At 36.1% G+C, this 22,674-nt stretch overlaps 2 protein-coding genes and 1 long non-coding RNA gene across 6 annotated transcripts in view; 2 read left to right on the plus strand and 1 right to left on the minus strand.

Annotated features, from left to right (window-relative positions):
• LOC148977284 (uncharacterized) overlaps positions 1-22,674 on the minus strand; it is a 155,620-nt gene that overhangs the window by 101,150 nt on the left and 31,796 nt on the right. The gene's annotated exons all lie outside the window — the stretch shown is intronic.
• Positions 73-11,266, plus strand: pld3 (phospholipase D family member 3). The gene is made up of 12 exons (XM_039647628.2): positions 73-278; positions 1,630-1,700; positions 2,311-2,361; positions 3,329-3,495; positions 3,652-3,832; positions 4,838-4,955; positions 5,054-5,181; positions 6,751-6,948; positions 7,143-7,282; positions 8,865-9,027; positions 9,787-9,886; positions 10,215-11,266. Exons 2-12 carry the CDS (start codon positions 1,674-1,676, stop codon positions 10,400-10,402), a joined length of 1,461 nt encoding a protein of 486 aa, XP_039503562.2. The 5' UTR covers positions 73-278; positions 1,630-1,673; the 3' UTR covers positions 10,403-11,266.
• prx (periaxin) overlaps positions 11,988-22,674 on the plus strand; it is a 34,463-nt gene continuing 23,776 nt past the window's right edge. For 2 of the 4 annotated variants that reach the window (XM_089135278.1, XM_089135281.1), the window contains exons 1-3: positions 11,988-12,110; positions 13,479-13,598; positions 15,432-20,704. In XM_089135278.1, coding sequence (XP_088991404.1) covers positions 20,647-20,704 — 58 coding nt within the window. In that variant the 5' untranslated portion in view covers positions 11,988-12,110; positions 13,479-13,598; positions 15,432-20,646. The other 2 variants (XM_089135279.1, XM_089135280.1) reach the window with 2 other exon arrangements.

Below are 22,674 nucleotides of genomic sequence, written 5' to 3' on the forward strand. Positions count from 1 at the left end.
CACACTGAAATAAATTTCTACAGCCTACGTCACTCTCATGGCGTTCCCCCATAGGTTACTTGAAATGTGATCACGTGACACACTGACAGTGAGCTCGAGCAGGGCTGCTGACTAGTGTACTTTGCAAACAGTGAAGTGTACTCATTGTTTACGCCGATTACTCCTCGTTGTTTTGAACAGAGAGCACTTGTTTTCCTCTGTAGACCGAGCTCATTGATAGCTGAGATACCGCTGCGCCTCAGACGGGATGGTTTGCTTTGTGAGCTGTTAGATCACAGGTATGTCCTTCATTTCCTTTCCCTTGTCTTTACAACTATTCAACTTCAGCTTTGTTGACAGGTTATACATGCAACATCTACTAATGTGTTCTTTACTAGATGTAGATCCACAAAATAGACCATATGGCTGTGGCTCAAACCCTATGAGCTTCCTATCTAGGCGGCATTTTCTAGACGGGTGAAACAATTGCAAGTTAGTGCAGATGACGTTTAATTATACGTCCAAAAACTAAAATTAATTTCTGATAGCTTATAATGCAAATCAGTATTGCAGACTACTTGCATACAATGCATTATAAATATTAGTTTACAGTAACGTTACATCTCCCGAAAATATGTCTCGGTAAGATGATATTTAAATAGTTAGTTTTATGGTCAAAGCTCACTAAACATATAATGTAATGTAATGATGATGGAGAGAAACACATAAAGATTCTTAATCAAAAACATGTATCATATTTCATAATTATATTTTTACATATGTTTTCAAAATAAATAAAAAAATGAGGTATGGATAATCAACCTAAGTGCCTGTAGTCTAGTAAATGTTTAGTAAAATTTGAATAACAATATTTGTTTTATAAAAATCATTAAAGTGGTAACACTTTACAATACGGTTTCATTAGTTAACATGTTACTATTAAAGTTTTCACAGCAAAAATACACGTGAACCATGGCCTGAAGGTGGACAGTTATACTGAAAGTCCCTTACTTGTTAAAAAAAAAAAGTATCAATCAGAAGACTGAAAAAAATGGTGAAAAACAGGTTTTTCACCAAAGTTTTTACCATGCTGGGGCCTTCAAAATTATTCTATACACTTGGTTTCATAGGTTTAACCATTAAAATGGAAAGTGAAAATAAATTAGACTTGATGAAGCGTTTCAAAAGTAATGTGTACATTATATGAAATGGCAGACATTTTTTACTCAAACTACAGCAGAAAACACCCCATCTAGATCACGTTACTATCAGGAACCTCAGTCACGTGACCCTGTGCTCATGATTCTCATAACCTGCACAGCATCTGCATTTCTTCATTTTCTCTACATCTTCAAAAACACTTCCACTTTTAAGTCAGATGATATCCAAGAGTGCCAGTTTCGTGTGAAAGATTTGCCAAGCTCATCAAGACTCATGTGTCAGTCATTTGGCTGTTCAGTGTAGCCACTAATGCTGACGTCTGGCTCTTTCTGTATAATGAACTGGCAAAAGCCCTGTGTCTATAGAAATGCTCGGAAAGGGAGTGAATGGTGACATACACAGACGTGCACAAACACATACACAACCCAGCCTACATGCTCACATGAACAGGTTCCCTCGAGCAAGACTGACTCATCTCATATGTTTTAGGATTTGTATTTCCTCCTAAAGTGCTGGTGAACCTCCTAGACGCAATGAAGTCAGACATACCATACGAAAAGGTAGGTTATGCATTCCATGCTTATTTATGCCTTCATTTAAATGCTTTAAAATTGATTGTGATTCTTCCACACCTTAAAGGAGTAGTTCACTTTTGCAAAAAAAAAACTTTTGCTGATAATTTACTCACCCCCATGTCATCCAAGATATCCATGTCATTCTTGCCTCAGTCGAAAAGAAATGAAGGTTTTTCCAGGATTTTTCTCCTTATAATGGACTTCAATGGGAACCAAACGGTTCAAGGTCCAAATGAGAGTTTCAGTGCAGCTTCAAAGGGCTTTAAACGATTCCAGACGATGAATAAGGGTCTTATCAAGCAAAACGAGCGCTCATTTAAAAAAAAAAAAAAAAAGAGGTTCCCATTGAAGTCCATTATATGGAGAAAATCCTGGAATGTTTTCATCAAAAACCTTAATTTATTTTCGACTGAAGAAAGAAAGACATGACATCTTGGATGACACGGGGGTGAGTAAATTGTCAGCAAAAGTTTTTTTAAAAGTTAACTACTCCTTTTAAATTCAATTATTGTTTTTGGATTAGCTATTGGTTGTTATTTATAAATTAATGTACAAACTTAACTACAATTCCTTTTGTTTTCATGTTTTGCTCCAGATGGTGGATGTGGAGCTAAGCAGAGGAGAAGCACATCATGGCTCACAAAAGGTAACAAATAAATCAATCTTTCCTAATGGGTCGCTTGACGACGCACGAGAATGAACCTCATTTGTTCTTGCTGAAGCTCAAACGTGTAATCGGTTGCTTTTAAGAGCATTTAAAGCAACAGAATACAAGTGACCATAAAAAAAGTCAAAGTTTGGGTGTTCGGGGTGAAAATTGTCCGTTAAAATGAATGGGAAAATGTGTTGAATAAAATTAATATAAAAATGTTGATCAAACACACACAGAAATAAAGGAGTAAGACTATAAAGTGAAAAAGATTCACACACAGACAGAGAGAGAAATGAATGATAGTCTGTGACTGTAAAATGTGAAATATTATATTACATTTTTAAAAATGATGTAAAATAAAATAATGTATGGCAAAGTTTGACAAATAATAGTTCGATAATGTTTAAACAAATATCCAAATTTGTATTTTCTAAGCTTACAATCTAGAACTTTCACCAGATGGCAGCAGTCTGGCCCAAATGCATGATAATGTTTGCTGTGTTTAAGTAATTTAGCTTATTATACAAATGATAGTGAAAGAGAGAAACTTTCACATAAAAAAAATATCTAAAAGATGTGAATAATTCCATTGTTACTACTCCAGGCCAAATAGCTACGGTTCAGGGCTAAATATCCAGTGATGTATGTACAATCTCTAATAACTGTATAATAACAATACCAGTCTAATAATAACAATCTCTAATAACATCTGTCCAATAACAAATTTGGTACTGGAACACTGTGTATAACAACTGTTAATTACATTGTACCTCATGTTTCACTCATTGTTTTGATAAAATGTCTATTTATTTGGTAAAAAATCTGTTTAATCAGCAGGATGATGGACAAATGGTCATCATAAATTGTTTGTTTTGTTAATAATGGCCAGTTAACTGTACATTATCCCTCATATGTCTATAATTGCCCAGGCGTTTTGAACATATTCCATCTCTGTGTTTAGTATTACAGGTGTCTGATCATCCTCACCTGTTTAACCACAGTCTTGTTGATACTCCTGTCACTCCAATCCCTGCTTGTTCCGATGGCAACATCATCATCCTCCTCCTCTAAAGCATCTGGACAGCAGAAGCATCTTCTCACCAGAGAAACCTGCACTGATCCCTGCAGGTAGACTTTATTATTCTGTGCCACATATGTGTTTTATTTGGAGGGTTTTAGTGGTCCATTGGTATATGTGGTTAACCGTAGCACACGGTTTCACATCTGCACCTTTAATGAAGTCTGAATTTGTGGCTAACTATAGTTTATATGTGTCATCTACAGGATTGTTTTAGTGGAGAGTATCCCCGAGGGCCTGGTGTTTAACTCCTCTACCACTCACCCGTCTATATATGAGGCCTGGCTCAACCTTATATCTGGCGCGCAAACCAGTCTGGACATCGCCTCCTTCTACTGGACTCTTACCAATAGAGACACACACACACACGAGGCCACAGCTAATCAGGTTTGGATGTTAAGTTTACTGAATTCTCACTTAATAATAGGCTTTTTAGTGGCGTCTTAAGGCCCTGATATACCAAGTCAGTGTCCGTCAGTGTCTGCGCTGTCGTTAAGACACAGAACTTTGATTGGCTGTTCAGCTTAGCGAACGAGAATAAAAGCTAAAGTGATAAAAGCACGCAAAAAAAGCCCAAAAAAATTATAAGGGGATAGTTCACTTTGAAATAAATTTTTGGTATGTTTTAGCTTACCTCAAGGGCATCCAAGATGTAGGTGTCTTTGTTTCCGCAGTATTTTGAATTTTGATATTTTTAGGTCAAACCGTTCTTGTCTGTCAGTCATATAATGCAGGTCTATGGTCACCACCTCAAAGAGCATGCACAGAGAAGTCCAAATTAAACATGATTTAATGACTCGTAAATGTAAGTACACATTGATGGTCTAAGACACGAAACGAGTAGTTTGTGAGAAAACGAACAGTATTTTTATCGTTTTACCTCTTGCGCCCTCAGATCACTTGGACGTGGCTGTTGTTACAAGAGGTAAAAACGATATAAATACTGTTCGTTTTCTCACACAAACCGCTCGTTTTGTGTCTTAGGCCATCAATGTGTACTTACATTTACGAGTCATTAGATCATGTTTAATTTGGACTTCTCTGTGCATGCTCTTTGAGGTGGTGACCATAGACCTCCATTATATGACTGACAGATGAGAACGGTTTGACCTAAAACTATTAAAATTGAAAATACTGCGGAAACAAAGACACCTACATCTTGGATGCCCTTGAGGTAAGCTAAACCATACCAAATATTAATTTCAAAATGAACTATCCCTTTAAGGTTTATATATCTGTAGTCCTAGTTACGGATACTTTTTGAATGACAAATATATATTGATACCTGCTGATTTAGACGAGATGAGCCGACAACACTGTCAGCTTTCATCGCCGCTAGTTCTTTCACGTTGGCTTGGTGTGACATGGTCTTTACCCAAGTTTTGTTCTTAGGGTGAGCAGATTCTGCAGGAATTGGGGCAGCTCTCGGGGAAAGTGTCTGTCCGAATTGCAGTCGATAAACCGTCAGAGAAAAAACCTCTGGATGACGTTAATTTCCTGATCGCTTCCGGTAAGTCAACGTAACATTGAGGTATTTAACAGCCACTCAAATACCTCAGCACAGGAGTGTGAACATTATAAGAAACCTCAGAGTGTTGTTTTCCACAGGAGCTGATGTGCGCATGGTGAACATGCGAGAGCTGACGACAGGTGTCCTGCATACTAAATTCTGGATCGTGGATAAAAAGCATGTTTACATAGGGAGTGCAAATATGGACTGGAGGTCACTAACACAGGTCAGTCAGTTTTTCATGGGTTGCTTGCCTAAAACCTTTAAATGCAACATGGTTTGAGATCAGTGTTTGGGGAATGTGCGTTTCCCCGCCTACTCATACATGACCCGTACACAGTAATAGGGGTGGACGATATACTCGTTTTTTGTGATATTGAAAATGTGGATGAGAATTATGAAATTTGAATGGTGCAAAAAAACTAGTGCTTAAGTGCCATTGATTGGATCATTGCACTGATTTATGTTTCTAGCATGTTATGTTAGATCTTGACCAAAGATTTATGCACCTCTCCAGCACTTTCAATGAATTTAAGATCTGGACTGAGAGGAGCCAATTCATGTGTGAAATTGATTCTTCATTCTCCCAACCTTGCTTTCACAATTTGAGTCTGATGAATCTTGACATTGTTTTCATGGAATATGCCCAGAGTGTGTCTTCCTACATGGTTGTTTTAGAAATTAAAATCTACACACTCCATCAGTTATGGTTAAAAGAACTGTTGCCAAACATATAACATGCTAGAAACATAATAATCACTGCAATAATGATCCTGTGTTAGACTATTTAAATCCAAACAGCAACTAGTGTGTATCGTAGTGTGTAGTGTGTATCGTCATCGTAAAAATGTTGCTCATATCGCCCACACGTACGCAGTATTGTAATAGATAAATTTACATTACTGTTCAAAACTTTGGGATCAGTAAAATGTATATTTTTATGCAACAAAGATGCATTAAATTGATCAAAAGTGATAGTAAAAACATTTATAATGTTACAAAATAGTTATATTTCAAACAAATAATGTTGTTGTTTTTTTACTTTTTAATCCACAGAAACATAAAGCATCAAAACTGTTTTCAATATTTATATGAAGAAGTGTTTCTTGAGCTGAAATCAAGCATAATAAAATTTAGGGCTGTGAAACGATTAATCGCATCCAAAATCAAAGTTTGTAATTACATAATATATGTGTGTGTAGTGTGTATAATTATTTTGTATATACTGTATAAATACACACATATACATGTATATATTTAAGAAAAATGTGTTATTAATATATAAAATATTTATATATAATATTAATTTTGTATAAAGTATATACATGCAAATATTTTTTAAATGTATACATGCATGTGTGTGTATTTATATATTCAAAATAATTATACACACTACACACGCATATATTATGTAAACACAAACTTTTATTTTGGATGCGTTTAATCGCGATTAATCGTTTCACAGCCCAATTAAAATTGATTTCGGAAGGATCATGTGACACTGGAGACTGGACAAATTATGCTAAAAATGAACAAGAATAAATCACGTTTTATAATATATTCAAATAGAAAACAGCTATTTTAAATTGTAATAATATTTCACAATATTACTGTATTTTTTATTAAATAAATTGGTGAGCGTAAGATGTCTTTAAAAGCATGAAACTTTTGAATGGTTATGAATGACAACATTGTAATACAGGAGGAAAGATGTGCTAGTACATTTTGCTAAGCTATAAGCATTTACACTTATATTTCACGTCTTCGTGATGTTGTATATGTTCGCTCTGCTCAGGTGAAGGAGTTGGGTGCAGTTGTGTATGACTGCAGCTGTCTTGCTGAGGATCTTGGGAAGATCTTCGAGGCTTATTGGTACCTGAACCAGACCGAGACCGTTCCCGCACCCTGGCCCAGCAACTACTCCACCCTGTACAATAAGGACACACCGATGCAGCTGTCACTCAACGGGACTGATGCCAGTGTCTACCTATCAGTAAGAGAAAACCCTCACCCCGAATAAAATCGGCTCAGCCATAAAAGGGAATAAAGCAAAGTCAAATATGATTTTAACGCTGTCATTGGAATTTTTGTGGCTTGTATTGTTCCTTGTTCTGGTTGCAGTTTTCTTTGGCTGTTTTGAGTCAGGATAGAGGAAGTTAAAGGACTGTCTGTTCTTCTGTCACACAGAGCTCTCCTCCTTCATTGTGTGCGGAGGGCAGGACTTCTGACTTGCAGTCCGTCCTCAGTGTGATCGCTGACGCCCAGCAGTTTGTCTACATCGCTGTGATGAATTATCTTCCCACGATGGAGTTCTCCAGCCACAAGAGGTCTATAAAATATTCTCCACTTCCTCTTTGCGCATGTTTCATAACCAACCAGCCTATCTTCATTTTGAAATGTGCACATCATAGGCTTTTTGAATCAGTAATTCTAGGATTCATTTCATGAGGGAACTCATTTCCTCCCCAGTCTATAAACCTAAAAACTGTGACCGTGTTATTCCAGTATCATTGATATACCTTTATAGATTTTGTTTAAAAAAAAAATCAGTTTTCATTTAAATCTTAGTTGAAGTTTTAGACGTTTTGTTGCGTTTTTCTCAATTTTATTAATTTTTGTTGTTGTTTTGTTGTTTAAATATGCCTATATAATCTTTATTAAGTTTTTTATTTATTTTAGTACTTCAACCTTAAAACCAGGGTTATTGTAATAACTGAAACTAAAACCATAAAAATAGACATTTTCTTTACTGGAAATAAAATGAAATGAAAAATGAATAAAAATAATATGCAATAAGAAAAACATATTTTATTTCAGCTAGATTCCCATTTTCATTAACCTCATGTTATTTAGTACATCAACTACAATAAAATAAAAAATACAATTTATAAAAAACATTTCTATGCAACACAGTTTCAAACCGTTGACTGTAATTACAATGAAAATGTAAAAAATAAACAATCTAATTCCAAAATTAAAAAAATAGCACTAAATGAAACTGAGAAATGTTGCCTTGACCACTTGCTGTTTATATATTTTTTTCATCTCAGTTAAAGGAGTAGTTCACTTATAAAAAAACTTTTGCTGATAATTTACTCACCCCCAGGTCATCCAAGATGTCCATGTCTTTATTTCTTCAGTCGAAAAGAAATTAAGGTTTTTGATGAAAACATTCCAGGATTTTCTCCATATAATGGACTTCAATGGGAACCAAACGGTTCAAGGTCCAAGACAGTTTCAGAGCAAACTGCAAACTGTTCAAAGGGCTTTAAACGATTCCAGACGATGAATAAGGGTCTTATCAAGTGAAACGATCGCTCATTTAAAAAATAAATAAAAAAGTTTAAGTTTTATAAGCTCAGATGGTCGCCTTGCTCTGTTCTGTGATGCGGGTTCGTGACGCTCGTGTTCCAACTCGTTCATCAAAATGAACAAATCTTTTTTCGAGTCATTTGGTTCATTCAACTAACGAAATGACTCGAAAAAAGATCTGTTCATTTTGATGAACGAGTTCAAACAGGAGAGTCACGAACGCGCATCACAGAACAGAGCAAGGCGACCATTTGTGCTTTATTAATTTTTTTTATTCATTATTTTCATCAAAAACCTTATTCTTTTCGACTGAAGAAAGAAAGACATGGACATCTTGGATGACATGGGGGTCATTTTTATATTTCAAGTGATAAATTGTTTTCTTAGGGTTTTTGCTTTAGGATTAGTGAATGATAATAACCCTCCCGCAACACTGCTTTCTCTCGGTTCTCCCAGTCAGAGTGAAGCTTTAAGGACTCAGTGATTCACATAAAAGTCTTAAAGGAACAGCAGTGAAATGGTCTCAGTCTGCATGGAGTTGTATGACTGTTAAATGTCCCTAACTTTCACGTAACAGCCAACCTGATTTTCCCGCAGGTACTGGACAGATATCGATGCCCAGCTGCGGCGTGTGGCTTATGAGCGCAGGGTTCGTGTGCGTCTGCTGATCAGCTGTTGGGAAAACACCAACCCAATCATGTTCCCGTTCCTCCGCTCACTCGCTTCCTTACAGGACGAGAACAAGCTGGACGTTCAAGTGGTGAGTGCCGTCAGGGCTGCTCTAAGAGTTTGAAGTAACACACACTCACTACACAGCCGGTCAGAGACCATACCTTGTGTTGCATTGCATTAACGCACGTTGCATACACACTACTGTTCAAAAGTTTGGGGTTGGTAAGATTTCGTAATGTTTTTGAAAAGCTCACCAAAGCTGCATTTATTTGATCAAAAATAATATAAAAATATTAGTTTGATAAAAACAAAATATATTGTAATTTATTCCTGGGATCAAAGCTGTATTTTTAGCATCATGTCACATGATCCTTCAGAAATCATTCTAATATGCTGATTTGCAGCTCAAGAAGCTCAATGTTGAAAACAGAACAGTACCATTTTTTTTATAACAATGTGAAAGCCCTTACTGTCTCTTTAGATGATTTAAAGGTCACACTAGACACATGATTTCTACTCTCAAATACATGAAATCTACTCCACTTTACTTTATCGCTGCATTCCTGCATATTTAAAGTTTGCATTCTTTTCATTCAGCTGAAAGGTCACGATTAGTGGCTTAGTGATCTGATCTTCTATTGGTCGCACCATACATGAACTTTTTAATGCAAAACTTGTGTTTCCTGTCTCACGCGTGTTCAAATTACCTTTAGCTCCATTTAAAAGCATGCGAATACTTATGAATGGAGCTAAAGGTGTAATCTGAACCCCTGTGTGGTGTACAACATCGAAAAGCAGTAGTGTATGACTGCAATAAGCTAATACACACTATTTTTCCTTCTCACAGAAAATCTTTACGGTGCCATCTGACCCTCGACAGAAGAAAATTCCCTTTGCCAGAGTCAACCATAACAAGTACATGGTCACAGATAAGGTTGCTTATATAGGTATGACTCATTTTTTTTTTTTTTTTAGTTTTTACATATCTTAATTCATTTTCCTGTATGATCTGTTACTTGCCAAGTACTATGTGGCCTACTTGGATCAAAAAATAATCCATTATTTAACGGCTTTAATACATCAGCCACATTTTCTTAAACCGATATGGTGGCTGATATACTGTGCATCCCTATTTTTAGATGTTATTATTACATGCAGGTATTTTTAAATATTAAAAATATATATATGTACACAACAAGTGCATTGTATCAAATGATTCATTTAAATGTTAGTGCATTAAAGATATTCAATATAACGTGCTTCCATACTTTCCAGGTACCTCTAACTGGTCAGGTGACTACTTCGTGAACACGGCTGGTTCTGCATTAGTGGTGAACCAGACTTCAGCTCAGTCCGCAGGTCCTACAGTGCAGGAGCAGCTGCAGGAAGTGTTCGAGAGAGACTGGGACTCTCAGTACAGCACTGACATTAACCACAGATCCAACCGGAAAGTGGTGTGCTAGTCCAGGCTGTGTTCTTCACACTGCAGGTGGCGCTGTTGAGTGCTGAGCCACACACTGCTGATGGCATTTGAAGTATGGTATTCAGGGCATAGATCTATGCTCCATTTTTGGGCTCTTAAATACCTCCTCCCCTGATCATCTTGCCATGAGCTACTTTTACTTTTGATAAAAGTGCACTAAACAAGAGGTGGGAGTTGAAGAACGTGTTTTTTCAATAATGATAATAACAATTTAATACTCTTTGCATATGTTTTGCACAAAATGTCATCTAAATGACATGCAATACCTCGTAACAGAAATGCCTTCCTGTTGATCGATCATTTTAACATGTATTGAACCTGTAGTGTCTCAGGTGGAATCGTTTTACCGTTGATTTTAAAAGTTTGTTCATAGCTGCTTTCTCTTTCTAAAGTGATTTCATAATTGCTGTGCTGTCCTGTACATCTGAAGTAGTCTTTATAGATTTTTTTATATATATATAGATAATTTGGCCAGCATCACTGGGCTGCTTTAGCTAGTTTGGACTTGTTGGGTTAGAAATTGTGATGATGTTTTCTTTTTATTATTATTAGGTCACATATCTGGAAGTGAAAATGCCAAGAGTGCCCATGTAGAAGATTCATATCAGAAAATTCATCATTATAAAGAGGAATAGTGAGCAATAATGAGGGATGTGTGAGTTGTTTTTTTTTTTTTTTAACTTTTAGAACTTTTTTGTTTTCAAAAATGCGCACAATTTATTGGCTGTTCTTTTTTTAATAGGGGTTTAAAATTCAGTTCATTTTACATTTAAGGTCTTTCTTTTTCTTTGAGAGTAATGTTTTAAGATGTAAACCGATTTTAAATAAACATAAAAACAAGTGATCACTCTCTATTTTCAAGTCATTTGACATTGTTCAAATGTGGAGTTTGATTAATATTGCATCATTTTTTGCCTTTGCAAGAACATGTATGCAATTCTTTTGTCTGATGCTGAAAATTACTATGGATGCTTCTGGAAAATGATTGGGATAATGCAATGAACAATGCATTTATAAAGGCATGAGATATTTCAAATGACAGGTTTAACATGAATGCCATGAAATAAGTCAAATCATAAGTAGCCTACAACAGTTTTGTTTCGTTTTTCGCAGAACAAAGAAAACCATTGTGGTGCCATTTTGCAATGTGAAATGTGCATGATAGCCTATGTTCATTATTCTGATTGTGACTTTGTGCCTTTCTAACTCACAAATATGATGTCATTTCATATTTTGACACGGTAATTATAATAATATATTTAAACTCTATTGAAGTATTCATGTGTTTGCATGATCGACTCTCCTCTATTCAATTTCAATAGCTTTTTTCATTTTAGTTTTGTACAGAAACTTAACGTTCGGTACTTTATTTGTCAACGCAGCTAATTCCGAGCATTTATTTATGTCTATTTTTAAAATTGGCTGCATTTCCATAAATGGATATTTCTCGTGGACCATGTTGTGTCCGTTATTTTCTGCCACCGGTATTTAGCAAACCACGCCTCCTTGTATAGGATTGGTTAAAATGAGTTATGTGTAGTTTGCGATTGGACCGTAAAGATGTCGTTTACAGAGCATGACCAACCATAACAAAGAGTGATGTATCAGGGGCGGGACTTGTTATAATCCCGTTGGAAAAGATGTGAACGCCTGTGGAGGTGGAGCGCAAGAAGGAGCGGAAGATGGCGGTGAGTTTTCTCTGATAAATACACAATAAGATATCATTTCTATAACATTTTTTTTTATCCCAGCACTGGTAACAAAGTCTCCAAGGTCATTCATAATTGACTATCATATGTCCAGCACGGTCGATTTGACCGAGAAACTGGAAAGTTTGAATTATTTTAAAGAAATGCAAACTTAAAACATTGGAAATAATGTAAGTAACACAATGGTTCACACATCTATATAATATATCATGACACACTATATTAGCGTTTTTGGCTCATCTCATTTAATCTGAGAGCAGAGGGTGTGTTGCTCATTATTTCAGGTTTTATTTTTCATCCATTCACAATGAAAATGAAGTGTAACGTATACAACTTATCTGTTATAACTTATACGGGATCAGGATGTGAGATCATTAAACAATTAGTACACTGACCATTACCATTATTAATCACGCTGACGCCGAAGTGAATGCATTTTTGTTTTGGCCTTTAGACACTTGTTGGATTTCACTCTAAAATTGTTATTCGCAAGCTAATATACAAAACCCATCATTATTTTGCGTATTTGTATTAGCAGTATGTTATTAACGCTAAAACGTTCTGCCTCTTTTACTAATGTTTCAGTTCATTCGAGTTTAAAAATCTTCTTTTGTCTGGCTTTGGCATATTACTTTAGCTACACCAGAGGGCAGTATATAATCCACAGATCTGGCAGCTTCAGTCCTGTTATAAATAGCGTTAAATCGAATAGACAATTCTTGTTTTTTATTGAGTATTGCAGTACTAATTATCCAAGATGATGTATCTATGCACATCATCACAATGCATGTCTCATAATCTTTATTGAAAATTAGTTGTCCTCCCTCTTGTAGTAAGTCAGTGACATCTCGCGCGAGGGCGGGGCAACCTGTCACTCACATGAGATCGACCAATTGGAAACCACAACGAGCCCCGCCCTTAATTTTTATAAATGTTATTGGAATGTACGTCACAATAGAGAAGAATAGCTATCGCAAATTCCATTGCACTACCTTTTCTGCAATAAAAATATATATAAAAAAATATTAAATATTAAAAAATGAGTTCAATGAACAAAAACAATAACTACTATACATTGTTTTTACATATTTTACTGTTTTGTTGAATGTAGGTTATTTCAATGTTCTACATCCCATTTAATGTGACCAAACTCTTTTCAGAGTATGCTTGTGGAAAAAGAAGTGCACTTAATTGTATTAAATGTGCATGTATGGTGGTAATATATATATATATATATATATTGCAGATAATATAATATTAATTGAATAAATGAAAGGCCACTATTTAAACTGTACACTTTACTGTTTCAACTGGACCCAACCTGTTTATTCTTCTTCCGATCTCTAGCCAGCCCAGCTGATGTACGTGGTCTGTGAGGGTGTGTGTTTGACTGGACACTGCCATGGACGATGAGGGTCACTGCAAGGACGTCCTGTGTTTATACTCACCACCCTCTTTATATCGTCGGTAAAATCTCTGTTTTCATCATCTTTGGTCTGTCTCCATTTAATCATTGACACTTTTGGACCTCCATGAGCTCTTCATTTTGCTGTGCCCATGGCCCACTTCAGTGATTATGTGGGAAATAAATTCCCACTCCAGGTTCAGACCATTGCAGATTTATATATTTACACATACTCTACCTGTCAAAAGTTTGGAATAATTCATATGAATTTTCAGCATCATTACTCCAGTCTTGAGTGTCACATGATCCTTCAGAAATCATTCTAATATGATATCACCGTTTCCACAAAAATTGGACGTTTTTTTTTTTTTATATATATTAGAGTGATTTTGAAGGATCATGTGACACTCAAGACTGGAGTGGGTCACAGGAATAAATTATATTTTAATATCAAAGAGAAAACAGGTATTTGATATTGTAATAATATTTTACAATATTAGTGCTTTTACTGTATTTTCCATCTAATAAACAGCCTTGGAGAGCATAAGAGACTTCTTTCAAAATATCTTTTGACAGGTAGTGTATAAATATAGACATGTTTATGATTATGATATAAATGGATAGTTCACTTTGAAATTAATCTTCGATATGTTTTAGCTTACCTCAAGAGCATCCACAATGTAGGTGTCTTTGTTTCCACAGTATTTTCAATTTTGATATTTTTAGGTCAAACCGTTCTTGTCTGTCAGTCATATAATGGAGGTCTATGGTCACCACCTCAAAGAGCATGCACAGAGAAGTCCAAATTAAACATGATTTAATGACTCGTAAATGTAAGTACACATTGATGGCCGAGCGGTTTGTGTGAGAATATGAACAATAATTATATTGTTTTTGCCTTTTGTAATCACAGCCACCTCCAAGTGATCTGAGGCCTTGGGCACTTTGTGGCTGTTGTTACAAGAGGTAAAAACGATATAAATACTGTTCGTTTTCTCACACAAACCGCTCTTTTCGTGTCTTAGACCATCAATGTGTACTTACATTTACGAGTCATTAAATCATGTTTAATTTGGACTTCTCTGTGCATGCTCTTTGAGGTGGTGACCATAGACCTGCATTATATGACTGACAGATGAGAACGGATTGACATAAAAATATCAAAATTGAAAATACTGCAGAAACAAAGACACCTACATCTTGGATGCCGTTGAGGTAAGCTAAAACATACCAAAAATTAATTTCAAAGTGAACTATCCCTTTAATGTGTGCATGTGTTTCATGCTGACATTGTTCATAGCTGACACATTATTTTTAAGTATGGGCACAACATGTGGGCACAATGCTAACAAATCAATCAACATGTTTTTGGTTCTCAAGCATTTCAATATCTCCAGTATTGACTTGGGAGACTGTGTGTGTTTGTGTGTGTGTGTGTGTGTGTGTGTGTGTGTGTGTGTGTGTGTGTGTGTGTGTGTGTGTGTGTGTGTGTGTGTGTGTGTGTGTGTGTGTGTGTGTGTGTGTGTGTGTGTGTGTGAACGTGAAACCTCTTGCACTTTAATTACCACCCGGTCCTGTCTGTGGGCCGGTGTGGTGACGAGGGTGCAGACAGCAATCCCGAGCATCTCCCCAAACCTTGCAGAGTACACTCTGTAGCTGGGGTCGCCTCGACAGAACTAGTGTGTGTGGGTGTGTTTGAGTATAGTGGGTGGGTGTGTGTAGCACCCTTGGGAAGATGGGTGGAGGTGTGATGTGGTTGTACTAGCTCAAAATGACGCTACACAAGATTCTAATCTAAATTGGTCGTCTACTTGACATGTACACTTTTGTCAGATGTTATTTTTGATTTATTTCTCATCCATAATTAATCAATCTTCTCTAATCTTTCATTTCAGGACACCTTGTGAGAATGGACCGAAACGAAAGTCAGCTTTTGTGAAGATATGGAACTTGTTGTTTATATTAGGGATAAACATTTCATTGTGTATAAAAAAAAGAACATGACATTTAATATATGAGAATGATCTTTTATCATATTGTAATTGAAAACAACTATTGTGCATAGGGTTTTGTTAAGAACACGTCCCTTTTTGTATCTCTCTGTGCCATTGTCACTGAATACATTGTCCTGTTAAATAAATTATTGCTTTGTCTGGTTTGAATTAATTTGAATGCATTTTTTTTTAAATCGGTTAGAATGAATGATTCAATGCCTCAATTAAAGGGGGGGGGGGGGGTGTTTGCGATTTCACTTTTTTCATTTTAAATAGTGTGTAATGTTGCTGTTGGTGCATGAACAGTAGCCTATCTGCAAAGTTGCAGCGCTGAAAGTTCAATGTAAGCAGAGATATCGTCTTTTAAAAATCAGGAAGTTTAATGCCTACAAAAACGACTGGATTGGGACTACAGCTGGGTTTTAGACGTCACTAACCCACACATTTACATCAACCCTCCCTCCGGAAAATGCAAAAAAGGGCATGGCCATATTTTTGCGGCTGTCGAGTGTGTTGTGTTCACCCAGCTGTCAGGTCTTCTGTGTTCGGCTTCCCACTGAAGCTGTACTTCGTCAACAATGGATACAAAAATGTTTGATTATGTTCCTGAAAATGACGATTGTAATCTAGCTCTCTGTGCTGCGCATTTACGGAAGACAGCTTCCAGAATCTCCACGAGTTCAATGCCGGATTCAACAAGAAACTGTTACTAAAACATGAAGCAGTTCCGACGTTAAAACCAGAGGCAGCAGTTGTTGGGCCACAACCTGTAAGTAGGCTAAGACTTCATCATTTTAAATGTATTCGCATGTATAATTCCAGACATAGCCTTGTGTTTTATTTTTTTCAAATGCCAGCGCTGGCTTCATAGCCACTAGGCTAAGTTACTAGTTATGCTATTTTGTGTGACAAACGTGTACAAACATTATGGACCTGAATTTTGTATAAGTACTAATGTTGTAAATGTATTTTTCATGTATATATGCTTTATGACGTTATTTTTGATTTGATCAAGAACAACTAATGCCAACGCTGTTTGAGTATAACATTAGTAGCCAGTCAGTTGCTATTGTTGCCAGTCAGATGCTATTGTGTAAAACAAACGTGTATAAAGTTTAAAAAAATGTAGCAAATTATCATTCAGAAACGTTTAGTAAGAGCCGTGTGTGGTGAGGTTCTGTTTGACTCTCTTCATCGCCGCTTTCTCGGTCTGCAATTCAACACCATTATTTACATCTCCGTTGCCCAGACACGTTCCGCCCGTAAAGGTAATGGGCGTTAAACTTCCGGATAACGTGAGCGACAGTTTAGCCAATCACAACACACTGGCCCAAACTAACCAATCTGAGCCTACTGCCTGTTTCTGAGGGAGTGGTTTCATTGACTCAAGAAGTCAACCGCTCGTTCAGGGGACAGAGGAGAGCGCGGCTGACAATAAAGGTAAAGTTTATGAAAAATAAGACTTTTAAAAAAAGAAAAACCACGAATACATGTTATATTGCACCCCATAAACACAATCAAGAAAAAAGCAGTAAACTTTAAAACAGTAAACCCTTTAAAAAGACATTGCTGGATGAATCGCGTTTTTGAACAAATCTCTTGAATGAATGATTCAGTGGTACATTTTTTGCAACTGGTGCAACCATGTAATCTTTATTTGAAGCATCGAGTTACTTATAAAAGATGATTTACTCTATTTTAATATCTACCATAGACATCAGCGTTTACATACAAACTATAGACCATTTTGCAAGATGTAAACAACACTGGTGCAGAAGCGCTTCCTGTTTCAGTTTTTAACACTACATAAAAGCTGGGATAAAATACAACCAAGAGAACATGTAAAACTGAAACAAAAAGTTAAACATCATCTTTAAGATTTTTTCTTACATGCGAAATAAAGAAAACAGTTACAAACTGAAACAGGAAGTGTTTCTGGACCAGTGTTGTTTACATCTTGCAAAATGGTCTATACACTTTGATCTTAGTACTTCTGTGATATTATGAATTATTGTGACAAAAATAATGATACCGGGAAGCTGTTTCATACCTGTACATGACACTGCTCTCTCTGGCTCAGCGGCAGCACAAACACATCTGAATGTTTGCTGTGGTTGTACTTGTCAAAGGATTAAAACATGTGATTAATTCCCAGCATGCATTCTGGTCAAAACTCAAAAGGTCCGCACTGCAGTGTACATCAAGTATTTTAGTGTAGTTAGGATGCTTTGTGTTCAGCATAATAGAACGATAATTTTTTTTGGGCAATTTAATTTTGTATAAGGCTGATGTACAAAGATCTTACAGAGACGAGGCCTGTACTCCAAAAATGTAGCTTTAGTTGTTAGTACGAGGTAATCATGCATTTTTAAGGCGGTATCCTCTGAGCATGAATTATGAATATGTTTACAAACACGAGCCTGGATTCTGTGGTTCTAATGCGTGAGAAATTAACATTATTCAAGATGCTTCAGTTCAGAACATGATTTAGATGGAGGCTGTTTGTTCATAATGTGCCAGATGTGCATTTTTTTGTATTATTATGTATTCATATATATTATAATTTTAGTGAATGTGCACTTGCAGTGTACTTCAAATCTTAAAGTCCCCCTGTAGTCAATAATTGTATCCAAGACTCGCCAGAATTACATATTTAAATGTTTTCTCACTCACTCGAGCTTAAAGATCCACTCCTTGACGTCATATGGCTACCATGTAGTTGTTGTGACGTCAGTTATTTTAAACCATGTTTTTGAGACTATATTATACCTTATTGCAAAGTGCATTTAAGCTATGGTATACGATGTTAAAAATCGGTCGAGAAAGCCTGAGACGGTAGGGAAGTTTTAAAAAACTCATCCCGCCCCTCCACACACACACACACACACACACACACACACACACACACACACACACACACCCCTCCCCTCTGTGCTACCTGATCCCTGACCTATGTCACTTTTCTCTATTCATATTGTTAGGATTGTACTATATAACCATAACCAGCATATAAACGAGGATATTAATAATGAACAATCTTTGAAATCGTATACCCTATAGCTTTAAGTGTGTTATAAATATAGTGTCCAAACATGCTATTATTAAACGTCATGAGTGTGCTCTTTAAGAAGTAAACTATAAAAAACAAAGTACATTGTGTTTTAATGATCTTTCTTTTGTCATGTAGGCTATTAAAGAAGTACACATTTTGATATGTCAACTAACGTACGTACGTGAAGTGTGTTATTTGAGTTACATTTTACAGGTAATATATTTTAAATGAACTAAATTCCAACTTAAAACCAAATGTGCAAGTACAAATATATTTAAATCATATACAAGTTCAATAGAAAATACATATTCCAGTTTACCATAAATGCTTGTCCAAACCGATCACACTAAATGCTTATTTATAGCACGCAGGATTTTAAGCCCGTTTTGCAAATCGTTGAGCTCGCTGACAGGTCAGGGTGTTATTGTGTGCAAATCGCGGGAGATTAGCGGGCGATGAACGCTTGCCAATCTGTTAGTATGAAAGAGCCAACAACGCATCAAAGACGCTCGCAGATGCGTCGCCGAGCCCAGAAAAATATCTAGCATGCTAGATATCCAGAGCCGTCGCGCGACTCAACCTCAGTGATATCATGAGCTACAGCCAATCAGAGCAAGGCATGGGTTGAGGTCACCAGGTAAATCTTATTTTTGCCTTTTTTTTTTTTTTTTTTCTTTTTTTCTCAGAGCAAATCATCGCGCAAACAGTGTGCGGCACTAGTTTCTGTTCTGGCGCGCGTGCTGTTTCGCGTCATTTCTGGTTTGTTTTATTGCGTGGGTTTTCGTGACAAAACGTGGTTTGTAGACAAGATAGAATCGTTGGGTGACGAGAGTTGTTGTCAACTCGTTATTTATTTGATTATTTTCAGGATTTAGACCGTACCATAGTACTGAAACAGCTCTCATTAGAGTCAAAAATGATTTGCTCTTATCATCCGATCGTGGTTGTATCTCTATGTAGTGCGTTGTCAACTCGTGTAGTGCGTTACCTCCTGTTGCGGATCAATCACGTGTTGTGTCATGTGGTGTGAACAGCTAAACAACTTGAACACTCCTGATTTCACAGAGAGCAAGTCATGTAGTGTCAGCCTGGCGTTTTGAAATCATGTAGTGTGAACAAGGCTTTTACAACAAGGTGTGTATTAGCCTACACACAAATGAACTACATATCAAATACATGCGAAAACTGTGTCTCATATGCACGTAAAAACTCATTTTCGCGTATAAATTGCACGATAAACACAATGCGACACGAGACGCATTGCGCGAGAAAACACAAGAGACGCATTTACGCGAGTACATTCGGCAGTAGACTTGAACCATATTTTAGAAGTGAATATGAAATTGCATAACTAAAAAACGATGGTTCACCCAAAAATGAACAATTTTGTCATCATTTTACTCACTCTCAAGTTGTTCTAAACCTGTATGAGTTTCTTTCTTCTGCTGAACACAAATATATATTAAACAATGTTAGCATTAAAACAGTGAAGCCATTGACTTCCATAATATTTATGCAAAAAAAAAAAAAAAAATTGGTCATTTTCAACGTGTGCTGGCAGAGGCCTGTGCCTGTTCGGGCCTGTTTGTGACTGCGTGTGAGGGAATGTGTTTTTCTTTTAATTATATTGTGGGAGCTGTTGAGCTCTGTCTGACAGAAGCCCTGATAGTGGTCTCTCACTAAGCCCGATAACAAGGCCTGGACTAAAGCCTCCGCACGGATGAACAAAAGGCAGGAGCTTTAGTCAGGGGCCGCAAACTGCTGACTCTCAGTGCCGGCTAATGCAGCATTCTGTCCCGTCTCCCTGTTGTCGGCCTCTGTCCATCCATCTCTTTTTTTTTCTCGTTCACTTTTGACACCGACATGCCCCCCAACAAAGAAAGCCGAATGCACACTCTCTGTTTGGATCCCTGACCCCCTCCTGTATGTGTTTGCCCTCTCTTCCCGAGTCAGTGCCCGTCTCCCCTTCACGCTCGCTGGAAGCGATCTACTCGCAGAGACCCGACCCGAGGCCTGACCCGTAGTGGCGCCGCGTGTGATGCATGTTCAGTGTGTGTGTGAGCCATGTGTGAGTGTCTACGAGGGATCTTCCGGATCACCTGGACACCCTCTTCAGATGCAGGTGGGTTTGCTGACATCATAACCATTCAGAAAAAGAAGTGTGTGTAATTGTGTTGAATCAGATTTTTTTTTTAGATAATATATTAATGAAATCAAAGGACACTTAAAGAATACACTTTAACACGCTTAAGTACAGTTTTTGGTTACACTTTACACAGGGTTATTATACATTTAAGTACTGTGTTAAAAACTACATAGGGTTAGGGTGTGGGTTAGGCTTAGTTGGATGTAATCATGAATAAATTATAGTTATTAATACAGTAACTACATGTAATGTGTAACAAGGACATTTGTAAAAGTTTTTTTTAAGTACATTTTTAATCATGATGCTTTTGTCATGCTTTAAAGAAGTACACTTACTTGGATGTGTTGAGTAACATACCAACATACATGTAAAGTATATAATTGTATGCGTTGTGTCTTATTACATTAAGAGTTAATATATTTTAAATGTACTAATTTGCAGCTTCATCAATACAAATGTTTAATTAAATATTTTTTCAATTACATTTTAGTATATGTATAGTTTACAGTTATACAAATATATTTTGGTTTACAGAAAATGCTTGTCAGGCGTATTCGAAACACAATGAAATTACATATATAGTTGTACTTGCACCCAGAAACACTCTTAAATTCAACTATTGCATTTAACATAAATTTACACTGTTAGGGTTAAGGTTAACTTTTTATTAAATTGTAAATAACAGGCAATTAAGTGTCTAAAACATTACATTCAGTTCGCACTTAAAGGGATAGTTCAGCCAAAAATAAAAAATGTTGTCATCATTTACTCACCGTCATGTTGTTCCAAACCTGTATGACTTTTATTTCTTCTGTTGAACAAACAAGAAGATATTTAGAAGAATGTTGATAACCAGCTCCATTGACTTTCATAGTAGGAAAAAAAAAAATACAACGGAAGTCAATGGGGCCAATCAAATTGTTTACTAATTAGTTCATCTGAATTTTAAATAAAGTAATCAAAATTAAGAGTATTGTGATTATATTAAATAGAATAGTGTTTTTATAAATTCATAAAGCTCATACTTACTGATGCTATGTGCTGTTTTCCTGCTGAAAATGATGTCACTTCATGGTGTATGATGTCATTAAGAACAGGGAATATAAAACTGAGAACACAGGAAAAATTAATAATAAACAAATATTTATTAATTGCCAGTTTTTCGTGTCAGCACAACAAAAGTTTTTGACATTATTCAGTTATTTAAATGATTTAATATGCACCTCTATTTTTTACTTTAATGCGATTAAACATATATACTTTTTTGTTTTAAATAGGGCTATCAAACGATTAATCGCGATTAATCGCATCCAAAATAAAAGTTTGTGTTTACATAATATATGTGGGTGCACTGTGTATAATTATTTTATATATATAAATACACACACATGCTTGTATATATTTAAGAAATATTTTCATGTATATACTGTGTATAGATTTAATAATTTATATGATATGTAAATATAAATATTTTACATATAAATAATATTTTTCTTAAATATACATGCATGTGTGTGTATTTATATATATATATATATATACAAAATAATTATACACAGTGCACCCACATATATTATGTAAACACAAACTTTTATTTTGGATGCGATTAATCGTTTGACAGCCCTAGACTCTGCAGTTTGTCAGCTTGTTTTAAAAAGGGAGGTGAAGTTCAAGAAGGAAGTCAAATATTTATAATGGTTTATCTGAGAACAGAAGAAAGTATGTGATTTATATTTGCGATGAATCAATGCCAAAGCCTTAGGATATGAAATCGTGTTGACAGTATCCACAAGGATACAAGGATACATGTTTCTTTCCTCTGGCTTGCTTTGTCATGTGATCACACTGCCTGTCTGTCAGTCCATCAGTGTGTCACATGAAGTCTACGGCCAGCTGTCAGCTCCAGATTCTTGGCTGCTATTCTGCTGAGAGTTGCATTGACTAAT

Source organism: Pimephales promelas, chromosome 10 (assembly GCF_988280905.1).
Source record: "Pimephales promelas chromosome 10, fPimPro1.hap1.1, whole genome shotgun sequence".
In the NCBI taxonomy this organism is placed as follows: domain Eukaryota; kingdom Metazoa; phylum Chordata; class Actinopteri; order Cypriniformes; family Leuciscidae; genus Pimephales; species Pimephales promelas.

Excerpts from the sequence above, each read along its gene's own strand:
- pld3 (XM_039647628.2), top strand. The coding sequence starts at position 1,674 with ATGAAGTCAGACATACCATACGAAAAG. Across the intron at positions 3,833-4,837 it reads ACGAGGCCACAGCTAATCAG|GGTGAGCAGATTCTGCAGGA; the intron begins GTTTGGATGTTA and ends TTTTGTTCTTAG. Across the intron at positions 7,283-8,864 it reads GAGTTCTCCAGCCACAAGAG|GTACTGGACAGATATCGATG; the intron begins GTCTATAAAATA and ends ATTTTCCCGCAG.